Raw genomic sequence first — 15227 nt, forward strand, 5'->3', positions numbered from 1 at the left:
GAAGTTACAGGCAGATCAATCTTATTATTAACTAATAGTAAAATAGAGAATTTAAAATGTTTTGAAAGGACTTCAGTATTATTAGAATAATTTGCAATCAGTTAAACCTTTTCCATTGAATTTTGTTGTAAAGTAAACAATAGTAACTCTATAGATAGAAATAACTAAAATTCGTACAACTTTAGTTTGATTATTTTACATTATTCAAATTATTATAGAAGTCATGGACTAGCATAAACAGGGCAAATAGCACCAGTATTCAAATTAGAAAGGTAAAGAGCGACATTACCTCTACTCTACAAGCAAAATATTTATCGTACTGTAGTTTTAAAGAAATTACTGTACATTTTGATATATCTGACAACGTATCCTGCTCGAGGGACCAATGCGATACGCGCTTAAAGAGAAACGACGTATAATTTGATACTCTCGTTGTTTAGGGTATAATCTTTGCTTAATTTTCTCGTTACGTTACGAAATTTTACTTTCCTGCCTGCAAAGTCTGATGTTAAGGCGTAGATTAAATAATATGCCCGTCGACAGTTGAGAATGGGATGAATTTCGTTGTTATTACGCGCCTTGATATTTTGAATAGCAATGGCCCGATGTATTAGAAATGTAAGGAAATATTATACAGCTGGAATTGACTATTTATTTCTACTCTTTGTTTGTTTTTTTTTGCAGTGTAGTATTATATTTTTTTTCTTGTTGTCAGGTTACCCTGTATTCTTAAGATTTTCGTGAATAGGTGCCTGCATATTCGCCTTTTGTGTCGTCTAAGATTTTTTGACAAATTACCGCCTTGAAACTCAACCTTAAATGAAAATTAGGTTTAATCCAACTTTCAACAAAAATTTTCTTAAGTTAAATAAAATTTCTTAAACCATTTATTCAGAATAAATTCAACTTTAAAATAGAATTCATTCCAAGAATTTTTAGGCAACAGCATTAAAATCTAAAATTAAGATCTTTTTCCTTGAATTTACTTATATTTGTACCGAGTACATATAAGTCGTCCGCAAGCCAAATAGGTCAATGTAACAAAAACACAACAGAGATGAAGTTTAAATCCATTCTTGGGACATTACAAAGCGCAGTATTAACATGTAGTTTGGTATGAAACGATGATATAAGAAATAACTATACATCGCACGCGTCCGCATCCCTTCTCGTTCACGCGGAATTAAAAAATCAACTTCTCAGTGATAATGTTGTTTTCTAACGGCAAAAGAATTTTTGACATCGCTACAGTAGTTTTTGAGTTAATTCTTTGCATAAAAACATATCTTTTTTTATAATTTAAAATACATATCGAACCGTTTGTTTGAGACCATAACATCAGTGTAAATCAGCGGTTCCCAAACTTATTTAGTCTACTGCCCACTTTGAGAATAAATATTTTTTTAGCGCCCCCATATTTTCACATATTTAAAAACCATTATAACTTCGAATTAAATTAACTAATTATTGTGACCTCTGTATGTATATTAACGGAGAATTCTACAGGAAACTTTTACTATAACCCGCAACTTGAGACCTGCAGCGTCCACAAGGGGGCGTTATCGCACACTTTGGGAAAGACTGGTGTAAATCATATCATCATCCCTGTCGTTATCTTTGACAAATCAGAGAACAAAACATATATCTTAAACTAAGAATTTAGTCTCAGAAACCCACGGTATTGATATATTAGTGTACTTAATTTAAAACAAGCTCAACAATACATATTTTTGAACATTTTAATTGTAAAATTGATGTCATGATTTGCTAAAAAAATTTTTTCTTTAGCTAATTGAATACTATGTTATAATTCATCAAAAGAAATGAATCTAATCCAAATGATGACCAATTAACGCTGTTATCTCTAAAAGCTTATGAAAATGTCACTAATTATCAGAATCACGTCGAATCATTGATTGAGGTAACAAAAAATTGCGTAAATTTGCGACATAAACGGTTGTATCTTTTGATTGGTTTGGCTTAGAAGTTTTTATTTTCACAGCACCTAGCGACCGCAGACCTGAACATTTGATATAAATTCCAGCTTGATATCTTCACGCGTTTTTTGAGAAAAAGGGTCTCGATTGACTCAAATAACTGTAATAAATTCAAAAAGTTATAAAGTAAATTATAGTACCCATTTTGAATGAATTTTATTAAAAGACCGATTCTTGATAGTTCGACACTATGACAACCGTCCATTAAGTACAACATAGTTATTCAAACTCTTTATAATGCTTCCACTTAACTTTAAGGTAGTGATTAATTTTATAGTTTTTATGCAATCTGTTCACGAGTTACCGTGTAATTGTTTCGCAGCGGATACGCCACCAAATCTTTTTATGGAATGTAGCTATAATTCAACTCATACCGCGAAGTCACGGCAACGCAATTCGATGTCTGGTTGTGCACATGACAGTTATTTTTACATATATAAAAATTTATATTTCAAATTTCGAATGGGAATAATTAAGTTTACTGGTGAAGAAAAAAAACTGTAATCCACGACTTACTACCATGTTATCTTACTAGAAATGCGAATGTTTAGATGGATGGATTTATGGATTTATGTTTGAATGTATCTCGAAAACATCTGAACGGATCTTGATGAAATTTGGCATACATATAGAACACATAGGCTACTAATCAGTTTTTTTCAATTCGGCGCAGACGGAGTCGCGTGCGATAGCTATTAAGTTCACAAAAAGATGGGTCCATTAGGAGACATGATCATCACAAAAATAAAAATGTAATTGTGGAAGATCAAAGTAGGTATGGATGGATGGTAAGAAGGGGGTGAATTCAAATATGACGGCTGTTAGATATGTATAAAGTACTGTGCTGATCTTCCGTAGGGATGAGTGCAGGTTGATAATGGTATATTAGGTAACAAGACTAGGAGACACGGACATGTCTGCTTTCCAGATAATAATTGATGATCTCTATAAATGTGTTTAGTTTATTTTCTTTATTATTGTATTGTGTATTGTTAACTGAATTATGCTTGCTTGGTATTAATAGTTTTTCAATAATAATAATAACTTAAAAATTATTTATTTAAAGAGTCTTGCGTTTAACATATAATAAATTAATACATTTCTTATAGTTCACAATTTACGGTTTATTCAGCTAGTGAGATTATAAACTGACAGTGTACACAATGCGACTATAGTAACTTTATTTCAATGTAAATAACTACGTAATACATTGGTGTGAAATTCGCTCATGAAAACTCTACGGCAATTAACCTTCACTAATTGGCCAACGCTAACAAATTACGCGCATAAAGAAAAAAAAATCCATTGAATATTTAATTGGGAGATTGAAAATACCATTTTACAATTAAAACTAACCATATTACCATACTGTAATCTGTTTAATATTAAATTGACGAGTTATGCACGATTTAAATAAACTATAAAATAGTTATTATTTTAATCTTTAGTATCACGATTATTTTATATAGCTTTGCGGAAACCAAATCATAGGATACGATTATTCCCAGTATATGTCTTAATTTTTTTATATCATAAGGTGGCAAACGAGCGAGCGGCCACCTGAAATCAATGAAATAGCGAAGTGTCCGTTGCCCATAGACATACGCAATTGCATATGCGTTGCCTACCTTTAATCGACGGAGGAGAGGATGCACAGAAAGTGCAAGTAGATGCGTGCCGGCATTGGCGATGTTGATACGCTCGCTTCTTAAGTGATTTAGAAAAATACGATTTTATCCTTTAGTTCAACTTTCATATGACATCAAATAAACTAGCACTTAGATTGTATTACTTCTAAGCCAGTCTTTCCCAAAGTGGGCGATAACGCCCCACTGTGGGCGCTGCAGGTCTCAAGGGGGGCGGTAAGAGACCCAGAAAGAGAATGGGGGCGTTGTGTAGAGGCCTGGTGGGCTTAGAATTCTCCGTTAATATACATATATATGTAACAATAATTAATTAATTTAATTTAAAGTTATAGTGGTTTTTAAATATGTGGGCGCTAAAAAATATTTATTCTCAAAGTGGGCAGTAGAATAAGTTTGGGAACCACTGTTCTAAGCAGTTGTACTTCTACGAAATGTTTTATTAATTTTAATGTTGCAGGTTTTTCCTCCGTGATACCCGGCTACCCTCGTTACACGATGTTCGGAGACAGAAGACATGGTGTATACAACCTACGCATTGTGAATGCGACTTTAGAAGATGACGCGGAGTATCAGTGCCAAGTTGGTCCAGCTCAGATGCATAAAGTGATCCGAGCTAATGCCACACTCAATGTTATATGTAAGTATTATATAATTTAAATATTTTTTTCCGCGAGATTTAAAATGTTTCTTAATAGTTAAAACTAGATGGCGCTGTATTTTATTTTAACTTTTCTTCTATGAAATTTTCATATTACTTTTTCAATTAATTGGCAAAACTCAGTTGCCCGTTGTTTCTAACACCAAAATCTCTGCATCATCTCTGTATTTATCTTTGATAAAACAGGGATAACAATATGTTTAACACGGGGATTTTGGTTTTAGAAACTCACGGTTAGTAATACAAAATGTTCATAACGTCGTTTTTAATAAAGCAAAACATTTAAAATGTACATTTTTAATGTAATAAATTACTAAATGATTTAATATTAAAAATTGTACGTAATTTATTTAAATCAATAAATAAAAGATTTTAATAAATCCCCTAATTCTATAAGACCTAATTATTTCTCGATAAAAAGGGGATTTCCTCAAAAAACATTTCCGACGAAATAAAACACTCAAGTTTAATACGATTCTTTCGTTTTTGTTTTTAATGGATTGGGGAAAGATATGAGAAGACGGAAATGTTTTTACTTTACGAGAGAGTCATGCGACTTCCTTATTAAGTTAGAATTTATTGGTTATGACTACGAGAAATCTTTTTAGTGAAGAAATTTAATTTTTGTATAATGCCATAAAATACTTATAATTTTATTAACAAGCATAAACAAATTTTGAGAGCGTATTTTGAAAGAAACACTACAATTTAAACGTTGGTCTTGATGGGCTCAACAAAAAACATTTTACACTTACATTAATTTTCAAATAAATGCTCAAAAAAGCAAAAAATTGCCTACAATACTTTGACTAAAATATACTCGCTAATATGCCCTCTAGACTGTATTTGAAATCAACATTCTAATTTTAATATTTATCAAATTACTTACCATACTATTGACTGTCAAATAAGCTATCGTACTATTGACATTTAAAAAGAATCGTATTTTTTTTTAATTAATGAACTTAAAGGTGGTATAAACCGGATAGGAAAACCTCGTCGATTTTTCCAATCTCGAAATACGAGCCGTGAACCATAAAGTTGCGTGGCCAAATGAAACTCGCCCCGTATTTTACTAAAACGATAAAACTGTATTAACTGTGCAGAAAGAGACGCGCATAAAGATATAAATTCAGTGAAACATTATTAACGTCAATTCTCCTTGGTCGCGGGTCTTTTTACGAGATTTTTCCTAACGAATAATATTATTGCCTTCCCGAGGTTGTAAAGTTCATAGATCCGATTTGACTCGTAATGCTAACGGCTACTTACGCATATCATTACCAAATAAACACGATGAATAAATTCACCGTTAGAACGAGATGATTGGATTTTAAATATTTTGATATTTAATTTTAATATTATTTTAATACTTAATACTTAATACTTAATACTTAATATTTTTTACAATGAATACTAGTGGTGGACTACAACATCCTTAAAAAAATGAATTCGAAATATAAAAATGACTAGAAACAAAATGGCGTCGTCTATGATTTACATTTAAAACTTTATCAAATATTCATTTATATCTATATAAATAAAACATTAAAATGCTTTTAAATTTTAAATTTAAAATCTAATCTAGAGCGGCATTTTATAAAATCCATAAGACGGAACGGTTTTTTACGTTCGTTACACAAGCCAGTTCTAAGCGCAAAGTCTTGTAGCTTGGAAATGAGAAAAGAAGGCGTAAAGATTCTCTTTATATGAAAAGCTTAACCCGGCGGGGGTCAGATGTGACCGGTCGCTGGAGACTCCGGTTTATAGCGCTGTTGAAGGGTTTTGGATGATAGGTTTCTAACAATAGTGATGCGACTTAATATCGATAATTTAATATTTATATCGATAAGTGATTTAATTATCGACGCATAATAAAATTATGATTTGTTAATCAACAAGATATGTTTTAAATAATATGTATAAGACTTTAAAATTTATAAATTATACAAATTGAATATAAGATTTTTTATTACTGACTCATTAAGCGTAATGTTTAGAATAGAAGTGACCTACAATAATTTTGGCAAAATCAATTTTTTATAAATAATCATAGTATTGTTCCATTATTTTACTATTTATTATTAAATAGCTGACGCCCGCGAATCCATACGTGAGGAATAATGAAAAAAACTTAATAAGTAGTCTATGTGTTCTATGTTCTACATCTGCGCCAAAATTCATCAAGATCCGTAGATCCGGCCTTTTAACAAATTTCCATCGAAACATTCGCGTTTGTAAAATTAGTACAATAATGTGGACAATAGACAATATGCTAATTGTGATTAGCTAGTTAATTTTACAATAAAATGGTACAAAAAAAATCGTCGTTGAAAATATCGATATAATTTTTATATGATGTCACATCACTAACCATGGTTACAATAATACGACGGCGACTATTTTACGACAGCCTTTTATTCAAATTCGCTAGTTCCGACTCCAATAAGCAATACGCGTCCCTATATTTTCTGAACCCTTACATGCATTGCGTTTGGGGTCCTAAGATATATTGTGACCCCTACGAACATTTGCCCCGACTTGAGTTCTCATAAGTATTGCTATTTTATTTGCCGAAGGATACGTTACCTTTGCATTTTTAGACCCTCACCCTTTTTTTTAATAAATCAAATTTCGTTTAAAAGGTGAAAACAACCTAATATATTCACGCCTCATCGAAAGGGTGGGTAGATAGATAAGGGTTCGAATTGAATTATTTTACCATTCCCCTAAATTTTGCTTATTCATCATTTATAAAAAAAATGATGACGTCACGTTATAATCTTCTAGTTTTAATTACTTTAATTATTGTGTAAAAATTCATATTTCGTACATATAATGTCCTAGCTGTCGCCCGCGACTTCGTTCGCCTGGATGAAAATTAATTAGTAGCCTATGTGTTCTTCCAGACTGTGTTTTAAATCTACGCCTAATTTCAGGAAGATCCGTACAACCGTTCTGTATAGCTTTAAACCAACATCCACCCATCCATCTATAAAAAATGCGCATTTATAATATTAGTAAGATTTGCGTTGCTGATAGAAAAATTAAGACTTTAGTCTGTCTATCTGTCCGCAAGTCTGCGTTTATTCCGGGTAATCTTCGGTAAGGGTTCGACTGACGTTGTCAGTAATTTGAAAGGATAGGTAACTAATGCATATAGGCTACTTTTTTTAAATTCTGCGCTGGATAAATCAAGGGCAATCGGTAGTTCTAAAATATCTACAAATACTTTCTTTTTAAGCATGTTAATTACTCGCATTAGGAAGTTAAAAGTCCCCGACCGATGTTTCAAATGTCATTTGTTTATTTTGCTTTCGAACTTTTAACACGTTCCTTATTTGGAGAATATCTACCGAGTGTTTTGTAATAGAAGGAAGTTACGTTTTAAGTGTACTTTCCTCATTTTATATGCATTTTTATACAAATCAAAATACATGTATTTATCAAACTGATACATCAAGAATTTAGCTAAATTACTATGATTATCTGAGACCGAAATCCTAGCTTGAAATATACTTTTGTATTTGTTTTATCAAACACTAGCTGTCGCCCGCAACTCCGTCCGCATGGATATATAAAAAAACTTAATTAGTGTAGTCTGTGTGTTCTTTCAGACTATATTCTATAGCCAAATTTAATCGAGATCCGTTCAGCCATCACATCCATCTAAACATTCGCATTTATAATATTAGTAAGTTGTATAAAAAGCAGCTAAAAAAAATGAATAAACAGTATCCTATGTTCGTCTCCTGGCTCTAAGATACCTCTACACCAATTTTCAGTCATATCGGTAAAGCTGTTCTTGAGTTATAAATAGTGTAACTAACACGACTTTTTTTATATATATATATATATAAATACTTTTGTTTTTAGCAAATATTTTGTTCACAGATACCAACAATTATTTACCGTATAATACGAGTACGATAAAGTTTAAAATCGTATTATTTTACAAAAAACAATTTCCAGAGTAAAATTTGAGACCTGCTTTCCATTAGTACAAAGCTTGTAAATTTGCTATAAAATATTTATTTATTTCGTAACGCTAGCTTTAATACTTTATGTGTAAATTGAATTTCAAAAAAGTGTTATTTTTTTTGGCATCGAGTGTATTCCATTGTGAAATTCAGTGTCATTTGAAGTGTGCCAAATACAAAAATAAGGACATCACCCAACATCTTGTCCCACAAAAGTCTAGAACAATACCCTAGTTGTAGATCGGACATAAGAAAAATGGAACGAAAATATTCAAAGTTCCTATGGGACTTTTGTTTAGACGTTCAGACGCGATTCTCACTACAAAAGTTTGAGTAAAGTTTCGCGTTGGGGAATTATCCAGCAGCATGGCATGGCTTGAATTTTTAAAACAATAACATTTCTCTTGTTAGAAATAAAATCAAAAATACCGTACAGTTAAACCTGGTTTGTCGGGAGTCGAGTTTTTTTCTATAACCTGAATTTTTCCCTTATTGTTTGGTACTACTGCACCGACGGCGGGGAGGCAGTGTACCCTTACAGACCCCACCCAGCATCTACCAGTTGCCTTCTCTTTCCCTTTTTCTTATAAGGAAAAGATGGGAAGTGGAAGTGGATTTGCCGGATAAGAGGATGCATGGGAAGGGAAAATATTTTCTTTCTGTGCATCCTATCCTCCGTCGATTAAAGTAAGGCAACGCGTTAGCAATTGCGTATGTCTATGGGCGACGGTAACTTCGCTATTTCAGCGATTTCAGGTGACCCGCTTGCTCGTTTGCCACCTTATGATATAAAAAAAATTACTTGTAATTTCATAACTAACTAAAGAACCATTAATGTAAAATGTTGCATATTTTTTCTCGAGTTTTTTTTTCTAATTAGATAAATGTTATTGAGTTCTACAGAAACCAAAGAAATGTAGAAACATGTATAATAAAAGTCAAGATTTTTTTAATATCTAATTACAGTAATATAATTAAGATAAAAACTGGAAAAAATCTAATTAGATTTACATTTCAATACCAAGTTTTCAAATTACAAAGTGTTTCGTAAAAACACAACAAACTTATAAATTACTAGCGGACCCGACAGACTTTGTCCTGTCTACTCGTCTTTAATTTGAAACTGACTGAAAAAATTTGACACTGCGATATGGTAGCGCCGTCTGTCGGATCCAATGTAAAACATTCCAAAATCAACAACTACTAATAAATTAAAAAAACATTGTCCAGCGGACAAAATTGTGAATCTAAACCATTCCCAGATCCCCTTGAACACACACAAAAAATTTCATCAAAATCGGTCCAGTCGTTTGAGAGAAGTTCAGTGACATACACACTCACAGAAGAATTATATATATATATAAAGACTAGCTGTCGCCCGCGACACCATCCGCGCAAAATTAAACGCAATTCGTAGCCTACGTTCTTCCAGACTATGTTCTACATCTATGCCAAATTTCATCGAGATCCATGCAGCCGTTCCGGAGATACCTTCTAACAAACATTCATTTATCGATCCTTAGATTGTAACAACGGAACGGTTAGACCATTGTTAACTGCATTTTGACGGAAACATAGCTGAAGCATGCGTGATACATGTTATTTTTTAGGGTTCCGTACCTCATAGGATAAAAACGGAACCCTTATAACACCTTGTTGTCCGTCCGTGTGTGTCAAGACCATTTTTCTCAAAAACGCGTGAAGGTATCAAGCTGGAATTTATATCAAATGTTCAGAACTGCGATCGCTAGGTGCTGTGAAAAAATGAAACTTCTAAACCAACCGAATCAAAAGATACAACTGTTTTTTCTAATCCTGAGCGTACGATGTCGCGGGCGATCCTTAATAATAAATTTAATATATTAAAATTAATATGTTCTTACAATTAAACAAATTTATTAAACTTTTCATAAATTGCCGCAATACGTTGACAAAGTTTTCGTCGCGTTACCATGTTTCCTGATTTTATTTGACTTGTTAAGTAGTTAGTTTATGGCACCTGAGCATATTCCTGGCTCTGTGTTGTTTCATATGTACTTCGGTATACATTGTCGACTTTTATACATTGCTTTGAGCTTAATGAGTCATGTTGGATAAATAACTGGCAGTTTTATTTAATGTTTTTAAAAAGAAAAAATAAAAAATAAGTATCTGCTGTCTACTACAAGCATTGATGTTTATAAATGGATAGGCGATTGCTTTGAAATGACAATCTTTTCATCGTTCTAATTTACAGACCGCCAAAATGGCGGAAATCAAATCGGCACAAAATAATACTTCTTATAACCAGTCCATTTTTAAACAGTAAATACAAAGTAAGCGAAATATTTTCTATATTTTTCTGTTTTATTAAAGAGCCAGGGTTGTTCACCTCTTTGGGAGATTATCCGGAACGAACGCAGATTTGTAGATAGAGATTAAAAAGTTTTAAAATTATATTTTTACAAAATATGTTTTTTTAGGGTTCCGTACCTCATAGGTAGAAACAGAACCCTTATAGGATTACTTTGTTGTTCGTCCGTATTTCTGTCAAGACCATTTTTCTCATTTTTATAGCGATAGATTAAAAATCTATGATTCTTTAAAAGATGTGGCTTATACGTTTAAAAAAATGTCGAATTTACTCGGAATTGGCAGCAAAAAAAGTTGCATATTTATGAAAAAAAAAAACATTTTTTTCTAACCTTTAACGCCTAGGGAAGCCATATAAATAATTTGAATGGGTTTAAAAAAATATATCCTTTTCAGTACAAAGTTATGCTTAAATCTGGATATATTGCGTCGTGTGCGAGCGAGACAACATGCAGGGGGACAGAGAGCGACAATGCAGAAACTGTTAAAGTTCATTGTTATTGGGTAATCCAGAATTAAGACCATAACATTGGCGCATTGAAATCACGTGACCTAGTAACTATAGGGTGAGGACACACTGCGACAAACTTTTATATTTTAATATTAATTTATTTTGTTAAAAAATTGAAAAATTGCACAAATTATGGAGTAGATTGTTTGTAAAAATTACTATCTAATAGATGTAAAAAGTTTAGTTTTAAAATATCTAGGATACTTATTTCAAATCAAGTTAAAGTTGTTAACTATCCCCTAAGACAGGCTATTACGATAATTACTTAGCGATGTTTAAGTAACTTATATACTCTTTAATAAAAAAATATTTTAAGCTTCTGTAAAATTGCCGGCGAGTTTTATAAAAACAAATTTTTAAGCGTTCGAAAAATTCCCAAGCCATAGACACGTAAAAGGCTTGTTTTATTTTTAAAGATAAAAGTTGTAACAAAACGTAGCCATCCGAAAGTTCGAGGAAACGGGGCTTAAAAGAGTTGGCGTTGGCTGAACGCGGATGTAAAGTTTTGTTGGAAGCGTCAATCTGTTTTATTTATTATATTGTTTATTCTCAAGAGAACTGTATTTTATTAAAGTATTAAACTCCATGACATGTGTAGGACTATCGTAAATATATTTACATATATCTTTAAAGTAGCTATCGCCCACCACTTTGTCCATGCGAAATTAAATAAAAAATCATACTCACTAGCCTCTTCCAGACTATGTTCTATATGTATGCCAAATTTCATCGGGATCCGTTCAGGCGTTTTCAAGATACCTTCAAACAAACATCCATCTAAACGTTCGCATTTATAATATTAGTAAGATTAAAAATTTTCTATCCTTTATACTTCGAACAAAAACAAAATGTCTTTTACCTTTTCCTACTTTTGGTTCATGTGATCTTAGTCACCTTTTTTTTGGGATTACTACGTCCTAAATGTGGCATTTCACTGCAATTATCAAAAATATATAGGCATTCCTGTAATTATTTTGAACAATACAAAAATAACAAAGTGATACGTCAGTGGAACCTTACTATTACATTTCACACTATCACTTCAACTGTTACAATTACCATTTATTTATAGTACCTCATTCCATTTATAGTTGTCGCTAAGTGTACAGTCAGCTACACTAATATTTACAAAGCTTAGTAAATTTATATGTGTATGCTCGTCTGCATGTACGATTCCGATAATTAATGCCATTGAATACATGTATATTAACTTTTGAACCCGAAGTTATATAGTAACAATAATGTTTATAAAAGACTACAAATTAATTAAGGATTAGTGTAGACTAAAAAACTAATGTCAATAACGACAATTAAAAATAAGCAAAATATATAATACAACAAGTGTCACAGTGACATGGTTACTCTGCGTTACCAGAATAGAAGGTTCTAAAGTTTTGTTAATATGTTTATTTATGTAGCTGACTGTACTTGTAAGTGTAAATGCGTTTCACTTTAAACACAAGTGTGAACTTAGCAATACACGGAACTGCCAACCAATCTATTATACCATTGATGGGCATGGAATGGTCATAATATGTCATGTTGGTACTAAATGTTACTACATATCGATTGAGTTTGTCTATCTGTTTGTCACTGTTACCTATAAAAGCATTGCATATTGCTTAGAAAAGACAGTTTTTTCATCGTTCCGATTTAAACGCATGTTGATGTTACTTGATAGTTAAATCTATCTATATTATTACTTCGAATCCATACCGCTACAAACTGCTATCAGCGCCAAAATGGCAAGAATCAAGAATCAAATAGGCACAATAAACAACGTCTTATAGCCAGTCCATTTATAGAGGTTAGTGTTTTAAAAATAAATGTATTTAGTTACAATTTAATTTATATTTTTTATGAAATAAATTCGTAAAAATTATAATATTATTATTAATTCTCGCGTATTTGTGAGAATATATAAATGAGTTACTCCATACATTAAAACTTAATATAGACGATTAAAACTCTCAAATGAACCCTCCTCACAGTCACATACAAACTCCTTTGATTTGGAACAACTTGCAAACTATTTCAATTAGTCCGTCGACGTCATTCCGCTACATACCAACTACAAATTACTGCGTTGAATTTAACGTAACGGACATTAGAGATATAAAATTTAATTGTATTATTTTTTATTGTACAGTCAGCTGCATTAATATGTAAACAATTACTAAATTTAAGTAACTTGTATATGCCTTTATATCTATAGAATCTTTTGTATGTATACATGGTGTTCTTTTACTATTTTTAATTTAGTGAGTTTTATAACGCATTATATGCTTTTTGTACAGTAAAATGTCTGTGTTCATGATTGCTTAATTTCTGAAAAACTTTAAACCTATTAAGTGGATGACTACAAAGGTGAAAGAAGACCAAAGAAAGTATGGATTGTGTTAAAGAGGATACGTTTATGCAGTGTTGCCAGGCGTCCGGATAAAACCGGACATAGATAGGTTTTTGATAGGGTGTCCGGCAAGTGTACGGGTTGTCCGGCTTTTGTTTGGATATAAAGCCACCACAAACGTGACTGGCCGAGCGCATGCGACAAAGCAGACGAAATCCTAAATAATGTAGGATGTCCGGTCTTTCTACCCAAATGGCTTGTCTGTCCGGCTATTAGGTTTGGCGAGCTGGTAACCCTAGAAGGTTTAGTACTTTTAGTCATTATTAGTTTGAATCTTTTGGCGCGAATGGCGAGCTTTTGTTACAAAGTCAAATGTCAGAATTATTAGTGAGTAGAAATAAACGTCGACATTTTAGTAAGGTTAAGGTTGCGCCTGTACACCGGCACAGTGTCGGATTTTCTTCCTTACATATACTGTGCTAACTCTCCGTAGAGATAAAGGCAGGTTGATGAAACAATTAATATCGATTAGTGATTTATTAGCTTAAAACTTTTATACATTTATTAGGTAATATTAAGTTTAGAATAGGCAAGCCGAATAATTAATTAAACTTCAAATGCCTCAAAGTTATAAACTTTCACTATTCATGTAATTTAAAACAAACTATAACCAATTAATTCACAGTTTAACAAGCGGCCGGTTGAGAGGTGAGCGGTTACTTTGAAGTGAAATTTAATTTTTCACTTGTAAACTCCTTCGTAGATGGTTTCAATAGAAATTATTTAATATATAATGTTTTATTAAATATCCTTGATTATTTATAGTTCGTATTTATTCTACTACATTATAATGGTACTAGCTGTCGCCCGCGACTCTTAGTAGTTTATGTGTTCTTCCAGACTATGTTCTACACCTAAGCTAAATTTAAGCGAGATCCGTTGAGCCGTTCTAGAGATACCTTCTCATAAACATCCATCAATCCAAACATTATATATATACATAAAATAATGTAAACACGAAAATATTTACTTTTTACAATAGTTTTTCCCAAAACTCACAAAGTTTAAAAAAAATCCTGTAAAACACTTAATCACACATAAATAAAAATTATGCATTAAATTGATAAAATTTAGCTTTATATAGAATAAAAAAAAACATAGAAAAATACTAAAAAAAAACCTATGTTTATAATACATAGGTTTTTTTTATCAGTAACATAATATAGTGACAAGATAAAAATAAAATAGAAAGAATAAACATAAATCAGATCGTACACAGAGTCATAATGAAAACAACATAGTAAATTCTATATTACGTAGCAAGCGTGTCACAAGACAATAAATATATGACGCAGTGATACCAACATACAGAAACGAAATACAATGAACAATTCTTTTTCTTTTAAAAATCTGACAATCGAATACTTTCATGATTTCAAAACGTATAAAAAAACCTAAATTATAATCTGTAATTTAGCGAATTATTAATACTAGTTCTCGCCGGCGACTGTCGATTGCAATCAATAGCCTATATTTTCATTTATACTAAATTTCCGCGAGATCCATTCAGCTGTTGTGGAGATACTTTCAAACAAACATCCATCAAAACATTCGCATATATAATATTAGTAAAATCTTACCGATAGATATATTACATGTTTTAAGAAGCCAAGAAGAACCAAGAATTTAGTCCAAAAAAATATCAAACTCTTATCTGCCTCGAATAGAGAGAG

At 31.9% G+C, this 15227-nt stretch overlaps 1 protein-coding gene across 2 annotated transcripts in view; it reads left to right on the forward strand.

Moving 5' to 3' along the window:
• Positions 1-15227, forward strand: part of sns (sticks and stones) — a 194125-nt gene that overhangs the window by 20793 nt on the left and 158105 nt on the right. For both annotated transcript variants that reach the window (XM_013306305.1, XM_013306306.1), the window contains exon 4: positions 4101-4280. In XM_013306305.1, the coding sequence (XP_013161759.1) occupies positions 4101-4280 (180 nt within the window). The remainder of the gene's footprint in view (positions 1-4100; positions 4281-15227) is intronic.

The sequence above is a fragment of the Papilio xuthus genome, unplaced genomic scaffold (assembly GCF_000836235.2).
Source record: "Papilio xuthus unplaced genomic scaffold, Pxut_1.1 DF828258.1, whole genome shotgun sequence".
In the NCBI taxonomy this organism is placed as follows: domain Eukaryota; kingdom Metazoa; phylum Arthropoda; class Insecta; order Lepidoptera; family Papilionidae; genus Papilio; species Papilio xuthus.